Source organism: Herpailurus yagouaroundi, unplaced genomic scaffold, assembly GCF_014898765.1.
Source record: "Herpailurus yagouaroundi ecotype Mexico unplaced genomic scaffold, PumYag 139, whole genome shotgun sequence".
In the NCBI taxonomy this organism is placed as follows: Eukaryota; Metazoa; Chordata; class Mammalia; order Carnivora; family Felidae; genus Herpailurus; species Herpailurus yagouaroundi.
Genome location: NW_024412394.1, coordinates 49,633,474 through 49,652,954, shown reverse-complemented (window position 1 = coordinate 49,652,954; position 19,481 = coordinate 49,633,474). Strand labels below are relative to the sequence as shown.

Genomic DNA, 19,481 nt, shown 5'->3' with positions numbered 1-19,481 from the left:
GTCTTGCTGCTGTAATCCCCAAGAAAAGAAAAGGAGGTTAGGATGCCTCTCTTTTGAAATGGAAGGGTCAAAGCAGGCAGGGGGCTGTCACGGCTGTTCTCTTTGTTCGGGAATTAGAACATGTGAGCAAATGGTTCCACCCCTCATTTTGTGAGCTGTTTTCCTCCGATATTTCCTAATTTTTCCCATGACGTTTCAGCCTGTTTCTTCACAAGATTGGAAGGCCTGAAAGACCTCATTGTTTTCCAGGAGCGCGAGCTCGTGCACATTCGCTGATCTGGCCGGCTGGGGTCTGCGTGTGGGTGGGACACGGCTGAGGGATTGTGCCGACTGGAGAATGTATGCAGCTTATTCCTCGTAGTAGCAAACATTTTTTGTTTATCAGGAGTTTCTGGAGTGGCTTTTTCTTCATAGATGGCGCCGTGTTTTTAAAATACTTTTCACAAACTACAGTCTGTCCTGATTGACAGAAATAGGAACGTTCTCTGAGGCTAAGGGAAGTTTCTTAATGGCAAAGCAAATTGAAATTTCACTTCATCCTCAGATAGATGCAAACTTTCGTTCTTGTAATACACACTCCTTGTGGTCTGTCCTGGATTTATATGAGCTCTTGGAGTCGCAACCCTGCATATTCTAGATGGCAAATCCCAATCAGTGCATGCTTTTGAGTGTCCAAAATATTAATTACAGTAGGAGGGAAAAAGCAATAGCAGAGGAACCCCAGCTAAAAGATAAATAGATTTCTTTTTTTAGTAAAGGATACTGGGATTTCATGTTAATGAGGTTATTTTATGAATGAAGTTTCATAAATGAAGTTAGTGTATTGTCTTAATGTTAACTTCTGAGGAATTAGGATTTGTATTTGATCAACAGTAATAGGCCAGTAGAACACACTACATTTATATCTTAAATAACGTTAACATTTTCAGTCAGATTTACAACATCCCCCATCATTTTCAAATGTTCTCGGTGATAGCAGTGACACTGGGACCTAAAGTCAGTGTTGTGAGTTGATTGTACACATCTCCTCATAGCACCATGTTCAGTGAGTCATGTTGGCATTTCCAGTCATGGTGGGAGTATTTACACCATGGAAATCAGCAAACACAACACATGGGAGCTTTCCGCCGTCAGAGCCTGTTTTTCAACATTTAGCAGCGCACCACTGCTCTGGAATTTAGAAGTTAAGGAGTCTTCTCCTGAGGCAAATGATGTAGTGTTTCCACTCAGCACGATAGTCAACACGAACCTTTTAAAATATAAACCAGGCCATGTGGCTCCTCTGCCCCCAAACCCTCCCATGGCTCCCCACTTCACTTGGAGTAAAAGTCTCACTGTGGGAGCCCCCAGGTGGCTCAGTGGGTTGAGTGTCCATCTTCGGCTCAGGTCATGACCTCATGGTTTGTGGGTTCAAGCCCATGTCAGGCTTTGTGCTGACAGAGCGGAGCCTGCTTCAGATTCTCTGTCTCCCTCTCCCTGTGCCCCTCCCCTGCCCATTCTTGCTCTCATTCTCTCTTTCTCAAAAATGAATAAACATTTTTAAAATTGGCCTGAAAAGCTGTCTGTGCTCTGACTGCCCTCCACCTCTCTTTCCTCACCTCCACCATTGCTCTCCTGGCACCTGTAACCAGACGCTGATGTCACCCCTGTTTCTATAGAATGTCCTAGGCCTGCTTCTATTCTAGGGCCTTTCTTCTTTTTAGGACAGTGGTCTTTAGACTTAGTGTGCATCAGAATCACCCCGAGAGCTTGTTAAGACAGACTGCTGCTCACCCCTCCTGCATTTCTGAGCCAGTTACAAGTGTTCAGGTGATGCTGATGGTCTTGGGACCACACTTTGAGACCCACTGCTCCAACCCATCTCCTCTTGGTTTAACCCTTACCTCCTTCACTGACCCCCTTTCACCTCCTCACCCACCTTGACCATCTTATTTAAAGTTGCAAACTTTCTCCTCCATTCTATTTCCATTTTCTTTTCGTTGTACCTATCACTTCATAACAAAAATAAATTATGTTTCTTATTTGTGTTTCATGTCCATCCCCCCCCCCCCCGTAGACCCTAAATTCCATAAAAGTAGGGATTTTGTCTATTTTCTTCACCTGTGTATCTCAAATCTTAGAACAGTGCCTGGCACATAGTAGGCACTCAGTAAATGTTGTTGAAAGAATCACTGGGTGAACAACATTGAGAAATGAATAATGTATCTCAGGTTTGGGTCCCAGCTTTAATTCGAACTCACTAGAGAATCTTAAAACAGTTTCTTCGGTATTGTTTCTCAGCTTTATTGCTTTTAGGATAACGAGGGATGGTATCTGTTCTTGGCTAAAGTTTAGGAACGCCCTGATGATTTTTAAGTAGTAGGTGCACCAAATTGTTGCTCTTAGCTTTACATTTTAACCTCAAAGACTATAAGCCAGTAGTCTTCAAACTCTGGTCTACAGAAATTACCTGGGGATACTTGAGGAGCTCTGCAAATGCTTAATTTGCCCTTAATTTTTAATATATTTTAAACAATTTTATAACCATAATAAAAACACATATTTAAGCATGTTACATGTGAAATTTTAACACATTGGGACCACCAAGGCATTGAATTAGACTATCAAGTTAACCTTAAATTAAGCATTTTCTGCTGTTTTGGCTTACATATTTAAACTTCCTATAAATTAGTCATTGATAAGGAAGTTCTGTACCAGTGTTTTTCAGATTCCAGCCGATCATGAATTGAACAAGGAAATTTCTCTTGTTAAGCATATGTACCACACTCAGTTCCATGCCAGGCAGGAAGTGGGGGTCCCTGTTCTTGGTTGGGTGTAGGTTTCTATGTGGATTAACGGCCAGTTGTATAATAAGTAAACGAAGCACACATCATTTAATGACATACATTCTGTTATTTATAGGGTTCTTTATATCCAATCTACATTCTGGATGCTCCTTGACCAATTATTGAAGAAATCAAGTGGTTTTCAGATTATCTTTAGTGTTAAAATTTGAAATAAAAATATCTTAACTACTGCAATTTTTCAAGCTTTTGGGTTAGTTTGAGAATATCGCAAAATTACACAATGAATTGCTAAAGAACTGGTATCATTTCCAGCATAACTATCCCTTGCTATTCCAATCTGTTCATTTCCAGAGTATGGATACAGAAATTTGCCAGAGTGAGTTCCAATAGAAAAGGATGCAGTGTTTTTCTTGTCAATTTGGTTTCTAAATTTCAGACAGTAAGTAATAAGAGTAGCAGATAGCAAGACAGTTATCTGAAACTTTGTCTGAATCTGTTTGGTCCCTGAGTTCGTAGAGTAGGGATTACCTGTGAATGTCAGGATTTTCTGAATACTGTGCAACCAAATGCAAACACAGAAGTAAATCATATGCTGCATCAGTTTTAAAAGTCAGTTATTTCTTTTTATTGCCTAATTGCTATGGGTAGGACTTCCAATACAATGCTGAATGAAAGTGCCAAGAGAGGACATCCTTGTCTTGTTCCTAATCTTAGAGGAAAAGCTTTCAGCTTTTCACCATTGAGTATGTTATCTGTGGGTTTACACAGTCTTTATTGTGTTGAATACGTTTCCTCTGTATCTGCTTTGTTGAGAGTTTTGGTCATAAATAGATGTTGAATTTTATCAAATGCTTTTCTGCATCTATTGAGATGATCATATGATTTTTGTCCTGCATTTTGTTAATGTGTGTCACATTGACTGATCTGTGGATGTTGAACCATTCTTGCATCCCTGGCATAAACCCCTCCTGATCATAGTATATGATCCTTTTACTGTATTGTTGAATTCAGTTTGCTAATGTTTTATTGAGGATTTTTGTGTCTTTGTTCATCGGGGATATTGGCCTATAACATTCTTTGTGTGTGTGTGTGTGTGTCATCCTTGTCTGGTTTTGGTATGAGGGCCTCTTAAAATGTGTTTGGAAGAGTTCCTCCCTCTTTTGTGTTGTAGGAGTGTTTGAGAAGGATTTATATTAATTCTTCTTTGAGTGTTAGGTAAAAGTCACCATGAAGCTGTCTAGTCCAAGACTTGTTTTGGGGAGGTTTTTGATTACGGATTCAATTTCCTCACTAGTAATTGGTCTGTTTGGGTTTTCTGTATCATCATGATTCAGTCTTATTAGGTCGTATGTTTCTAGGAATTTATCCATTTCTTCTACGTTGTCCAATTTGTTGGTGTATAATTGTTCATTGTAGTCTTATGATCATGTATTTCTGTATTATCTGTTATAACATCTTCTCCTCTTTCATTTCTGATTTTATTGAGTGCTCTCTAGCTCTGTTTCTCTGTTGAGTCTCCCTAAAGGTTTGCCAATTTTGTCTGTCTGTTCAAAGAACCAGCTTTAGTGGCATTGATCTTTTCTGTTGTCTTTTTAGTCTCTGTTTCATTTATTTCTGCTTAAAACTTCATTATTTCCTTTGTCCTTCTTTGTCTATTTTCTTGAGATGTAATGTTTGTTTGAAACATTTATTGTTTCTCAAGGTAGGCATTTATCACTATGAACTTCCCTCTTGGAACTGCTTTTGCTACATCCCATAACTTTTGGTATGATACATTTCCATTTTCATTTGAGGTTATTTTTAAATTTTCTCTTGATTTTGAAAAAAACACATTGGTTGTTCAGTAGTGTGTTGTTTAATCTCCACATATCTGTGAATTTTCCCATTTAATTTCTAGTTTCATTCCATTCTGGCTAGGAAAGATGCTTGATATGATTTCAGTTCTCTTAAATTTATTAATACTTGTTTGTGGCCTAATAAATGATCTGTCTTAGAAAATGTTTCCTATGCACTTGAGAAGAATGTATATTCTTTTGCTTTTGTATGGAATGTTCTGTAAATATCTGTTAAATCCATTTGATCTAACATGTCATTTAAGGTCAGTGTTTCTTTATTGATTTTCTGTTTGGACGATCTATGCGTTGAGTATGTAAGGTATGAAGTCCCCTACTATTATTGTATTATGTATTGTATTGTATTATGTATTGTATTGTATTATGTATTGTATTATGTATTGATGTCTGTTTCTCCCTTTAGATCTGTTAATATTTGCTTCATATACTTAGGTGCCCCTATGTTGGATACATATATGTTTACAGATGTTATATCTTCTTGTTGGATTGAGACCTTATGTAACACCTTTTTTGGTCCCATTACAGTCTCTGATTTAAAGTCTATTTTATCTGATATAACTATAGGTACCCCAGTTTTCTTTTGTTTGCCATTTGTATGAAATATCAAAATATCTTTTTTCATCCCTTGATTTTCAGTGCACTCTTCCATCTAAAGAGTGTCTCTTATAGGCAGCCATATAGATGGATCTTGTTTTGTTACCCATTCAGCCAGTCTTTGTCTTTTGATTGGATAATTTAGTCTATTTACATTTAAGAACATAGTATTAGAAGCCCTAGTCAGAGCAGTCAGGCAAGAAAAATAAATAAGAGTCATCCAAATTAGAAAAGAAGAAGTAAAATTGTCACTATTTGCGTGACATAATATTATACATAAAAAATTCTAAACACTCCCCCAAAAAACTGTTAGGACTAATAAAAGAATTCAGTAAAGTTGCAGGATACAAAATTACTACACAAAAATCATTGCATTTCTATACATAACAAACTTTCAGAAAGAGAAACTAAGAAAACAATCTTATTTACATTTGCATCAAGAAGAACAAAGCACCCAGGAATAAATTTAACCAAGGAAGTGAAAAACTTCTATATTGAAAAACTTCAAGACATTAATGAAAAAACTGAAGAAGACACAAATAAATAGAAAGATATTCCATGCTCATGGATTGGAAAAATTAATATTGTTAAAATGTCTAATACTGTCCAAAGCCGTATACAGATTCAGTGCAGTCCCTATCAATGTTCCAGAGATATTTTTCACAGAAATAGAACAAAGAATTCTAAAATTTGTATGGAACCACAAAAGGCCCCAAATAGCCAAAGCAGTCTTGAGAAAGAAGAGCAAAGCTGGAGGCATTCTACTTCCTGATTTCAAGCTATATTACAAAGCTATAGTAATCAAAACAGTATGGTATTGGGATAAAAACAGACACATAGATCAGTGGAATAGAATAGAAAGCCCAAAAATAAACCTGTGCATATTTGGTCAATTAATTTATAATAAAGGAGCCATGGATATACAGTGGATAGAGGACTGTCTCTTCAATAAATGCTGCTAGGAAAATGAGAAAACCACATACAAAAGAATGAAACTGGACCCCTATCTTATACCATACATAAAACTAACTCAAAATGGATTAAAGACTTGAATGAAAGGCCTGAGGCCATAAAACTCCTAGAAGAAAACATAGATGGTATGCTCCTTGACACATGTCTTGATGATTTGTTTTATTTATTTTGAGACGGGGGGAGAGCATGAGAGGGGGGGAGAGGGAGAGGGAGAGAGAATCCCAAGCAGGTTCTGCACTGTCAGTATGGAGCCTGATGCAGGCTTCAATCTCACAAACCACAAGATCATGACCTGAGCCGAGATCAAGAGTCAGATGCTTAACCAACTGAGCCACCCAGGTGCCCTGTGATGATAATTTTTTGAATCTGACATCAAAAGCAAAGGCAAGAAAAGCAAAAATAAATAAGTGGGACTACATTAAACTAAAAAGCTTTGGTACAGCAAAAGACACCATCAACAAAATGAAAAGGCAACCTACTGAAAGGGAGAAAATAATTTGCAAGTCCTGTATCTCATAAGGGGCTAATATTCAAGATATATAAAGAACTCCTACATTTCAATAGCAAAAAAAAAAAAAAAAAAAAAAACAATCTTATTAAAAAATGAGCAGAAAATCTGAATAGACGTTTTTCCAAAGAAGACATAAAGATAACTAACAGGTACATGAAAAGATGCTCAACATATTAATTAATAGGGAAATGGAAATCAAAACTACAATGAAATGTCACCTAATACCTTTTAGAATGGCTGTTATCAAAAAGACAAAATAACAAGTGTTGGCTGGGGTGTGGAAAAAAGGAACCCTTGTATATATACAGTGGATAAGAATGTAAATTGGTGCAACCATTATGGAAAACCAAATGGAGGTTCCTCAAAAAGTTAAAAGTAGAACTACTGTATCATCTGGCAATTCCACTTTGGGTATTTATCTGAAGAAAACAAAAACACAAATTTGAAAAGATAGATGCACCGCCATGTTCATTGCAGCATTATTTACAATAGCCAAGATATGAAAACAACCTAAGTATGTATCGACAGATGAATGGACAAAGAAATTATATATGTATATATATTTATGGGAGCACGCGTGTGTGTGTGTGTGTGTATGTGTGTGTATAAAATATATTTTCAGTGGAATATTATTCAGCCATAAAAAGGAATGAAATCTTGGCATTTACAACAGCATGGATGGACCTCAGGGCATTTTGCTAGGTGAAATAAGTCGGGCAGAGATAGACAAATACCAAATGGTCTCTCTTATATGTGGAATGTTAAAAAACAAACAAGGAAACTCCTCATAGGTACAGAGAACAGACTGGTGGTTGCAAGAGGTGGGATGGGTAAAATGGGTGAACTGTTTTGTGTTTTTTTTTTTAAACTTTTTAAAAGTTATGTAATAAGCCTACCACTATCTGAAAGCCCCTCTCCCTATAACTCTAAAGTTCCACTACTATATTGTAGGAAATAGTTATAAGTTATACTCTATGGAACATTTTGTAGACCTCCTTTCACATCCTACTAATAATACACTTAATACTTCATTGTAGTTTGTTGTCTGTCTCCCACACTATATTTAGCTCCTTGAAAGGAAGAATTGTGTCTCATTCATGCCAGTTGCTAGCATTACCTAGCACATGGTGGGTCCTCAGAACATGTTTATTAAACGACATTGCATTCCACAGCAGAGGGAAGCAAGCTTGAAAGGAACAACACGACCTCGTATTAAATACACAATCGGGAACTTTTTACACTAAGCACAGATTTTAGCACCAAAAAATCTATTTAGTGGTTCCATGATTTCTTCTCCATCATCTCTCATGTACAGTCATTTGTAGTTTTCTGAATTCTTTCTAGAAATGTTTTTTGACTCTGACCCATCCATGCCTTCTTACTGCCATGCCATGCCTGGTCTCAAGTGCCATCCTTCTCTTCATCCTTTGCTTGGACTATGGAAGCAGCCCACAAGCTTCTCCCAGACATAATCTTCTGTCTCCTCCACACTGCTTCCACAGCATCCCCTGCAAGTCTTTTCAGCCCTCACTGCCTGCAGGATAAGGGGGAAACCTGTGCTGTCCAATACAGCATCCACTAGCCACATGTGGGTACTGAGCTCTTAAAATGCAGCTAGTCCAAATTGGGATGTTATAGATATGAAGGCCGTACCCTATTTTAAAGACTTAGGAAAAAGGGGCGCCTGGGTGGCGCAGTTGGTTAAGCGTCCGACTTCAGCCAGGTCACGATCTCGCGGTCCCTGAGTTCGAGCCCCGCGTCAGGCTCTGGGCTGATGGCTCAGAGCCTGGAGCCTGTTTCCGATTCTGTGTCTCCCTCTCTCTCTGCCCCTCCCCCGTTCATGCTCTGTCTCTCTCTGTCCCAAAAATAAATAAACGTTGAAAAAAAATTTTAAAAAATAAATAAATAAATAATAAAGACTTAGGAAAAAAATGTAAAATATCTCATTAATAATTTTTATATTGGTTTTGTTGAAGTGGTTATATTTTAGATAAATTGGGCTAAATAATGTAACATCAAAATTAATTTCTCCTATTTCTTTTTATTTATTTTTAAAATATTTTTTAAATGTTTATTTATTTATTTTTGAGGGAAAGAGAGAGCGCGCAAGTAGGGGAGGGGCAGAGAGAGACACACAGAATGTGAAGTGGGCTCCGGGCTCTGCAATATCAGCACAGAGCCCGACGTGGGGCTTGAACTCATGAACCGTGAGATCATGACCTAAGTCAAAGTCAGATGCTTCACCGAGTGAGCCAGCCAAGCACCCCTCTTGTTTCTTTTTATTTTTTTAATGTGGATACTAGAATATTTGAAATTATGTGTGTGGTTCATCTTACATTTCTGTTGGTCAGTGCTGGTCTTAACTGTATTATGACATTTAAAGTTTCTTATGACCCAGCCTCCGATACCTCTTCAGCCTTGTATCCCAGCCCTTTCTGACCTCCTCAGAATTTCTCTTAACTCCCAGATCTCACCAGACCTATTTATCCTTGTGGGGTTTTTGTTTTGTTTTGTTTTGTTTTTTCATATTCTGTTCCTTCTTCCTGAAATGTCTTTCCCTTTATTTGATAGCTCTAAAAATCCTACTCAGATTTTTAGGACCTGATTTAAAAGTCCCACGCTGGTGAAGTGATGTCCTATTTCCTCAGACAGAGTTAACTACTTCTCCTCATAGCAGAACCTTGGTGCCTCCATTATTGTACTGACCTTGCTGTTCTGCCATGAGGTGTCTTCTTAACCAGGCTTCTCAAGGGAGAATGCTGCACCTCATTTCTGTCCTGACCCCTGAGGGCAGAACCTGGTGTGTATTAGATATATAATCAACATTTATTCAAATGTATGAATTAATTTAATCCTACTGCTACACGTACTGCTATTTTTACATTTATCCAGCCTTGATCATCAGAACCATTGGCCATGGAAAAAAATTGGATGTTGAGGTGGATAGCACTGGACCTCTCAGCCATAACCTCAATTTCAGATTTTTATGTTCAACAAAATGGCCTCTTTGTCCTCACTGGTTGACTTATAATAATTCAAAAATTATAAATTTGAATTTATGAAATCTATGGATATTGTACAGACTAAGTATAAAATGACAGTATAGGGGCACCTGGGTGGCTCAGTCAGTTAAGCGTCCGACTTCGGCTCAGGTCATGATCTCTCAGTCCGTGAGTTCGAGCCTCGCATCGGGCTCTGTGCTGACAGCTCAGAGCCTGGAGCCTGTTTCGGATTCTGTGTCTCCCTCTCTCTGTGACCCTCCCCCGTTCATGCTCTGTCTCTCTCTGTCTCAAAAATAAATTAACGTTAAAAAAAAATTTTTTTAATGACAGTATAAATGACACTTTTACTATTTTGTTTATAGGGATTTCATATAAGATTTTTTCAACTGAAGATTCCACTTCTAAACAAGATTGAAAATCACTGTTCTAATCCTAAATTTCATTTACATTTCCATCCCAAAGGTTTCCTTTTGGTTTTGATGAGGTAGTTTCTAGTATCATCTGAGTTCATATAGAGTAAGACTTCTAAGCACTGTCTGCACAGTAGACACAGCTGGGAAGCTTTCAAAAGTATTCATGCTCAGACCCACTCCCAGGGATCCTGCTATAATTGGGCTGGCAGAGGAGGGCCTGGACACTAGTATTTATGAAAGGCATAAATATCTTGTAATAAGTGGATTCCACAAGTACTTAAAGAGCCAGGTAAACTATAAAAATGTTGGGGGCACCTGGGTGGCTCTGTCAGTCAAGACTCTGACTCTTGATCTCAGCTCAGGTCACGATCTCACAGTTGTGAGATCGAGCCCCGCATCAGCCTCTGCGCTGGGCATGGAGCCTGCTTGGGATTCTTTCTCCCTCTTCCTCTCTCTCCCTCCCTCCCTAAAAAAATAAGTATAAAAATGTTGAAGTTTTTAGTTGATTGTTTTTCTTTCCTTTTATTAATGATATTGTGGTAAAGGTAATGTAATGTTATTCTTAGTGTATGATTTTAGGGTCAAAAACAAAATTTAATTAAACCTAACTTCTGTGGACAATTTTCTAAGCTGCCTGAAATTAATATTTCCCATTTCTGTCATTCTCTAAAACCTACGGGCTGCAGAATTTTCCTGTCCCTTATTGGTAGAAATAGCTAACAGAAGATCTATTTTAGATCATGTTAAGAGAACTGACAAGGGCAGTGGGTGTAAGGAGATTGCCCAGGTAGTGGCCTCCCTGGCATCCTTGTTAGCGTGAGTAAACAGTACTCCCATGACAGAACCTCAGTAGCCTTGTCGTGTTGATAAAATCTGACACTCTGCTTAATCACTTTTTAATGATATTGTTCCTTTTGTTCTTGGTATGTGAGAAACTAGCAGCTTTTTTAAGGCGTGGGAAAAGATTAACTTCCATTTCCTAATTCAGTAAAATGGGTTGGTAATACACGTATAATCCTTGTGGGGACAGGAGGAAAAAATGACCTAATTTCTGTTTATTAAAGGTCTCTTCATACATTTTTAAAAAGTTATAAAGTACCTGAAATCTTGAAAGGAAGAAAATCTGAGGTGAATACTCTGGCGACGTTGTAAGAAAATCCTATGAATTCTGATAGCATGTCCCATGTCACTGGTGAATGCTTTTAAAATGCAGATGGAGGGGCGCCTGGGTGGCTCAGTGGGTTAAGCGTCCAACTTCAGCTCAGGGCATGATCTTGCGGTTCGTGAATTTGAGTCCTGTGCCTGGCTGTGCCTGACAGCTCAGATTCTGTGTTTCCCTCTTTTTGCCCCTCTCCTGCTCACACTCTGTCTCTCTCTCTCTCTCAAAAATATAATAAACATTAAAAAAAATTAAAATGCAGCTGTAAATAAGCACAAGTTTTGCAATTCATCAATTTGTTGAAATGGCTGGCTTTTTAGGGGAAAAAAAAGAAAAGAAAAATATACACTTGGGATGGAATCCTTTAGGGCATAAAAAGGAATAGAATCCTCTAGTTAGCTTGGTTATTTGAAGTCGGTATGTCATTTGTGTGAGACTGATGTCATGCAGATTGAATGCAGAGGCCAACGTGTGTGTGTGTGTGTGTGTGTGTGCGCGCGTGCGCACGCGTGTGCTTTAAAGCCCCACTCCCAGAATATGAAGTGAGTGTGAAGGGCGCCACAATAACCCTGGATCTGTCAAGAATGTACCTATTTTTAACAAACTGGATCAAGTGTCAGCACTCAATAGGAGATGAAGAAGGGGGTAGAAACTGTTCTACGGATCCAGCGGATGGTAAACGGCCCTCTGGCATGTTTACAGTACAGCTGTGCTTCCTTAATGGCTCTGCCCCTGCCATGCCAGGTAAAGTTTTCTTTGCACATGATGAATGGCAAAGAATTCTTTAGCAGAGGGAACCAAAGGAGCTGGGAGGAGGAAAAGAGAAGGGAAGAATGGAAAAGAGAGAGAAAAAGAAACACGCAGCTCCAGAGGGAGATAGTCTGTGCTTTGCAGTTGCTTGTGTGGATAGAAACCAGATGGTAAGCTGGAACACCCGCTTGGCTATCTGAGGAGCCAAACATATGGTTAATGGTCGGGAGAAATAGCTTTCAGAGCCAGGGCTTTGCTGACTGCTTCATATTACAGATTGTTACAGTGTGTCATTACATTGCCAACCTAAGTGCTTAATACCCACTGCGGGCGCTGGGCATACACTTACAAGAAGGACTTTTAGCTCTTTGCTGGCTCTGAATGCAGAAGTGACATCATAGGGAGGCTTAAAATGTCTGGTGTTGGGGAGGTAGGGAGAAGAGTAATTCTGTAGTGGAAACATTTTTTTTTTTTTACAAGCCAAGCTTTCACTCCTCTGAACCCTACTGTTTTTCTGAGAACCTTTTTATACAAGAATCTTTCTTTCTGTCTGTCTCTCTTGTCTCTGTCTCTCTGTCTGTCTCACACACACATACATACACACACACACACACACACACACACACACACACACAAGTTCTGACACAGAAATCTAAAGCACAGGCTATGTGCCCTCACCCCCCACCCCCGGGGGCCCGGCCCCCCCCCCCCCCCCACTTCACCTGGAAGCCACATCACCGCACTCACAGGGCCTGCATTTGAAGTTTCTGTTTGGGGAGCTGTAGGCAACAGCAGGCCTGTGTTATCTAAGGAACTGCTGAGCCCATTCATCTGCTTTTCACGGCCCGCTTCCTTTTATTTTTAGCCAAATCCGTCAGGCCTGACAGGCGGGTAATTCGAGCCAGAGAAAGGGCAGAGCTCCAGGTCCTTTCCACAAAGCAATTCTTCTCCTCCCTCCTGGGAGGGCTCCAGACTTGGCCTGCTTCAGGCAGATGGATTTGTTGAGTCATGTGAGATCATTTACACAAAAACACAGTGAGGCAGTGGAAATTAAAAAAAAAAAAAAAAAAAAAAAAAAAAGAGGGTGGGGGAAGAGGAGGAGGGAAGCCAGGGGGAGTGTGTGCTGCCGTGGCTGCTGGGAGCATAGGAATTCTGCAAGGCAGCTAGACTGAGGAATGCTGTAGATTCATTTGTGTATAAGGTAATGTCTAGTTTACACAGCGGGGTGGAGCCAGGCCGGGGAGGCTCCTCAAACTACTCGCCTGTATTAAAAGAAGAAGGGGGTGTGGGGAAACTTTTTATTTTTCTTTTTAAAGCAACATCCACCAAACAAAGACCACACTGTTGACAGCATTGGGTTCCAGTAGCAGTAAACTACCAACAGAATGATTTCGAGAAAATGAGTTTGCTCTGTGATGTAATACAAGTTTGCTTTGTCCTGACTCCAGCATGACTGAGGCAGAAGGGGAGGGAGGGGAGGAAAATTGGAACAGGACTCTTGGTTAATGGTTTCCAGAGATTATTTAGCAGCACTTGAGTGGAGGGAGGAAAGTGGTATAATGTGGAGAATTACTTCGAGGTGTACCATAATTGTGGTAGGTAAAATAAAGTCATTACTATGGCCTCCTTGCTCAAGAGGAATTGAGCAATGCTTTTTGAAATGCCACGGAAGGTATCATTTTTCCCTACCACAGTATTCCTTCTCCTCTGGCTTCTGGAACATTAAAAAAAGCCCAACTCTTGCATCATGGTAAACAGTATTAACAGTTAGTGAATCAGTTTTGTTTACTTTTTATACCACAAGCCTCTAAAACATTCCATTAAAAATTTGTCTTCTGCTCATTCATGAAATAATTCTTCTTCTTCTTCTTCTTCTTCTTCTTCTTTTTCTTCTTCTTCTAATTTGCTTACATGCATTAGCTGTGCTTGGGTGTGGATTTTTCCTTCTCTTGATGGAAAAAAAGAGTTCATGAGAGAATAATGACTGGGTTATCTAAATGTATAAATGTATGTTCTTATACTAGATGTAATGAGACAGTGCTATGTAGATCAAAAGCAATATTTTGAAACAGGTTCAGAAACTTAGAAATGGGAGAATTTCAAAATATGCACCATGATTACTTTCATTGTGACATGTTTCTGCACATCTGCATTTATTTAGAGCCCTACTATGCACCTGTTTTCCTTAGCCTCCCTGGAATATAGGTCAGCATCACTACTGTTCCTCATACCTTGTTGATATTTTATTTTATTTTTTTATTTTTTAGTGTTTTTATTTATTTTGGGGGGGAGAGAGAGAGCGAGAGCATGTGCACAAGTGGGGGAGGGACAGAGAGAGAGAGACACACAGAATCTGAAGCAGGGTCCAGGCTCTGAGCTGTCAGCACAGAGCCGGACGTGGGGCTCGAACTCACAAACCATGAGATCATGACCTGAGCCGAAGTCAGACACTTAACTATCTGAGCCATCCAGGAGCACCTCCCCCTCTTGTTGACATTTTAAAAGTTGAAACGTTCTGCCATTTTTTCCAGCCCTAGATATACTCAGATTATATATATATATATATATATATATATATATATATATATATATATGGTTTTAGCTCATAAATTCCTTCTATTAGTACTTACCATTGACTTAATGATAGTAAGCACTCAGATCACACCTTTACCTAGTATAATCTGATAGCAAAGCTGCTCCAGTGTCTTCCAGGCAGCTCTCATGATCTAACTCTGCATGGGTTAAAGGCAGTTTTCATTTATTTTACTCAAGAGAGAACTGGTGAATTTTTGTGGTTATTAATTGTGCACATTTTAACTATAGGATATCAACATTAGTGTTATGTGATTAACAGTTGTCAGTATTTTGGATGACCCTGATTTCTTCACTGTGCTATAAATGACAGCATCTAAAGTGAAGACTTAAAAACACAGAGGTGTTGAGATTTTCCTTAGGGCTCCGCATTAACCCTGTAATATCCTTGATATTTTAAAAAAGGATATTCGTCACAGAAATTTAGTTAACATCTTATAACTGAACGTGTATGTATGTTGCTTAGATAAATGTAATCACTGTAAACATCTATATGATCTGGGATTCTGTTTTTATTTTGAAATGGGAGCCTTTTTGTTTACAAGTTCATTAAAAACTAAAAACCATTTCTGTAAGGGGGAGAAAAAAAGATTTATCATTTAAACCTACCCACGTCCTTGAATGTTCCCTCTACATTAGGGTTTCTCAGTCTCAGCACTGTTGACATTTTGGACTAAATAATTCCTTATTATGGAGGCTGTTTTGTGTATGGTAGTATGTTCAGCAGAATCCCTGGCCTCTACCCACTAGATGCCAGTAGCAGCCTCCCCCTAGTAATGACAAAAAAAAAAGTCTCCATGCATTGAAGTGTCCCCTGGGGAGGGGGCAGAGTCACCCTGGCTCAGAATGAATGCCGTATTCTTATTTTGGTTCGGAATTCACTCTTCACCTCATGAGCTGGCCACTCATTTACTTCTGAGATTGAATTCAAGGGTATAAAGTAACATTTTTCCCTCCTGGCATTTATCCTAAAAGTGGGAACCCCAAATTAGGTGAAATTTTCCAAACCTCAAGCAAGGGTGTTTTGAGGGGAAAATTTTCCCCCCAGAAGACCTGGAGTTTTGTCGCACAGAGCAGTCTCTCTCTCAGAATTCTGGCCTTAGCAGGTGGAACCCTTCAAGGCTGCAATGCAGCGACTTTCCCAGAGCTGTTCAAGAGGAAGTGGCCCCACCGACTGAGCCTGGGGATGTTGACATAAGAAGAAAGGGAACTTCTCTGCAGGGACTGGAGTAGAGAGCCTAGGCCACAAGTTCAGTGGCTCTCTGCAGGCTCTCTGCCTTCATATCCAGCCCCAGAAAGAGGGAAAGGCAGCCACAACAGTTCTTTCTCTGGAGCAAAGCAGACATCCTCCCCATCCCCGATGGCTGTGGTCTCAGAAGCTGGAACTCTCGTTAAACAAGGAATGCGGAGCTTTCCACAGGCTAAGGCAGGCATAAATTTCCTCTGTTTGTTTTGTGAGGACTAGTGTCGACTGCTGTAATGAGATCAGAGGATACCCCAGGGACGAGGCCTCCAGGTCGGCTGCTGGAGCTGTTTTCTGTGGCTGTTCTCTTGGCTGCTGTGGAAGAACGCAGTGACTCCACAGACCTCGGTTATGATGTGAGGAGGTCGTGGTGCCCTTGTTTCTTTCCTTGCCATCCTGCCTCTCTGAGGCTACTGAAACGTCAGCGTGCAGTCGTCCAATTCTAAATCATGGAAAAGCACCTGGGAGGCAGATTCCTTTCCTCCTCACCGAGGACAGACCTGGCTGTGTGCGGAAAGTATGGCCTCGTACGGGAGGTGATTGCCTCCTTGGGAAAACGCCTGCACTGCTGATGCTGGCCACTTGTCCCTCTCTCATCACCTGGGCCACCTTTATGCTCTTCCTTACCCAGCGTCACTCTGTTACAGAAGAGTTTGGATGTGAGTCACAACAATACAGCATAATACTACAAAGAACACATTTCTGGCTCCAGCCTGAATTATAGCCAAATGGCCATGGAGGGGACCCTAAATACAGCAAAAGTGAGTTTAGGGAACCCCAAATTAGATACTTCTGGCAGAATAGTATATACTGAGCTAGTGCAGTCTGACCCACTTCTAGCCCTCTATGCCCACCCCACCTACCCAGAACAATCCCTAGGTGTGTTGGATAAAGTAGAAAATAGCAAGAACTTACAAGGGAAATTCCCATGTGCCAGAACACATTGATGCCACAGGCCTGTGAGTGATCCTGACCTGGCCATAGGCTGTAGATTCGAGGGGCTGTGATGTTTATGCTCATATGGGAACTGTTTGCCAAAGGGGGCAAGAAGAATTCCCCCCAGAGCCCATGTCAGGCTTTGAGTGCGTGTGTTTGGGGCACAGGGATGGGAGATGGAAATCCAGGGTTACACTGTTTGAATAGCTGTGGGGTCTATAGTTCCACCACCTGCATAGTATGGCAACTTCAGTTGTTTTGACAAAGACACTAAACTGGTTTGAAAGCATTGAAAGCTGTAGGGCTGCAGTAGAAGCAAACCTTAGATCCCTCTGGAAAGGTTAACAAGCCAGGACGTGGGACACCCTCACAAAGAACAAGCCGTACTAAGGAGAGGCTGGCATTGGGAAGTACAGAATTAGAGCCTCAAGAAAGCAGAGATTAACAGCGAATCCCTGAGACTGCTTTCAACAAGGGCCCATCCTGCCAAATTCAGCTTTCTTCTGAGGATTAATGAAAATTTCTTCCCAGAGGAACAAGGCATTACACCCAATCTGGCTTACTAAGCAGATGAGTTTCAGTTGTAAACACTAGCCCCCAGGAAGTCAGTCGCCCCTCATTACACTTATCCTCAAGTTATCCTTGAGAATATTTAAATTCCTTCGTTGGAAACCTTTTATTGTTGAGATAGCCGGTCCCCTTGAGCTTCTGTAAAGAGATACCTTTCTAGCAATTTCCCTTGTTCCTTTTCAGTGGGTCATCCTGAAGAAATCCCTTAACTAGGCTTTGTGTTAAATTATTTTAGCTTCTCAGCAGATCACAGGAAATGTGTTTGCCTGAATTGTTAAGCAAACCCCTCAAGGGAGAAGGAAGCTAGGATTGTTTGAAGGTCTCTGGGATTCTTTCAGAGTAAAATCAAAGAAACACGGGTGGTCAGGCAGGGTTGGTAAACCATCTTAGATGAATACAATTAGGCCTTCTCAGTCCATGGTGGACAAATGGATGGGGGATTGCGTAGAACTCTGGACAGCCACCAAGTACAACCCATGCAGTGACATGCACTATTGGCAAACATGAACTGAGGATGCCAGAGTTAAAGCACGATCCTTTGTTTATTAATAGGGTGATGAAATCTCTTATGTTCAGTTTTTTCTGCTGAGGCATGTTGAGGGTACCAAAAAGTGCCCTCCTGACCTAAACGTGATGTCATACATCTCGAGAGAAAATTCTTCTTTTTAATACTTAATAACATTAAGTATTTTCTTCTTGATTTGGACCTGGTTTCTTTCTTTTAGTCTCAAAATATTCTAGCCAAATGCATAGATTATACATATTGACATTAAAGCATCAGGAGAGGATAAGTGGAAATAGGCTCATTTGGTGCCAGATTTAAGGAAGATCTTCCTAAACATCTGTCTTAGTTTGTGCTGCTATAACAGAATACCATGGACTGAGTGGCTTAAGCAACAGTTTATTTCTCACAGTGCTGGAAGCTGGGAAGGTCAAGAGCAAGATGCCAGTCCATTTGGTCTTAGTGAAAGATCTCTTGCAGACATTTGACTTCCTGATATGATTTCAAATAGCAGGGAGAAGGGGTGAGAGAGAGAGAGAGAGAGAGAGAGAGAGAGAGAGAAAGTATACATGCAAATTCTCTGGTGTCTCTTCTGACAAGGGCACTAATCCCATCATGAGGGCTCCTTGACCTCATCTAAACCTAATTACTTCCCCAAAGCCCTGCCTCTGAGTACCATAACAATGGGGATTAGGCAATGTATGAATTTGGAGGGGGAGACATGAACATTCAGTCCATAACAACTTCATATAACAACATTATAATTAAATTTTGCATTTACTGAAAGCCTGCTATGTGTAGGGTGGTGAGATAGGTGCTGGCTGTTTGGGCATAAAACAGATAAGTTATCTTCCCTTGAAATACTTAGAATCCAGGAGGTGGTTGAGAGTAAGCACCTGTGTTCGATTACAAGCAGAACGAGGTGGTGCTAAACAGTGGCAGGAAACAGGGATGGGAAAGGGCTTCTCTCTTTTTAACACCATGCATTAGATACTTTATTCAAGTTACTCCTTTTAATCTTCGGAACAATCTTAGGAGGTATAAAGAATTTTCCCCAGTTTTATGAATGAAGGAATAAAAACTCAGGCAGGGTTAGTAGCTTGCTGAAATTACATGTGAAGAGTCAGACTAGGTACTCAGATGGAGTGACTTGGCTCCTAAGCCATCCCTTGCCCACTCTTCTGCAGGGCTTGCTACGCCCAGTGAAGCCACATCGTACAGCCCTAGAGGGGTCAGGAGACAGACTGGGAGCCTCCAGCCATGGAATTTAAAAGAAACAATCCCCTGACTTACACAAAAAGTGTACGATGGAAGATAAACCTGGATGACCAAATCCAACCCCTATGGGATTTCCAAAATACTAACATAAATTGCGAACATTAAACAAACACATGATTTTACGTAGTCTCTCCATTTTCTGGCTTTCTTGAACATCAGAAGCTGTGGGAACATGTGCCTCACTCCTACTTTTCTGGAGCCACAGTTGAGCGGCAGACTCTCCAGGCCTCCCCACTCCTCATTGTCTTCTCTGGCCTGACCATTCCTTCATCTTATTCTTTCTTGACTCCTGTAAGCATCTGAATCTGTGTCTCATGGTT

General features: G+C 40.3%; 1 protein-coding gene across 3 annotated transcripts in view; it reads left to right on the top strand.

Annotated features, from left to right (window-relative positions):
- BACH2 (BACH transcriptional regulator 2) overlaps positions 1-19,481 on the top strand; it is a 356,919-nt gene that overhangs the window by 69,569 nt on the left and 267,869 nt on the right. Inside the window, exon 1 of one of the 3 annotated variants that reach the window (XM_040474176.1) lies at positions 11,719-12,034. The exons of the other annotated variants lie outside the window; for them this stretch is intronic. Within the exon in view, the coding sequence (XP_040330110.1) occupies positions 11,746-12,034 (289 nt within the window). The 5' untranslated portion in view covers positions 11,719-11,745. Of the gene's footprint in view, positions 1-11,718; positions 12,035-19,481 lie in introns of those variants that run through there. 3 annotated transcript variants of the gene reach the window in all.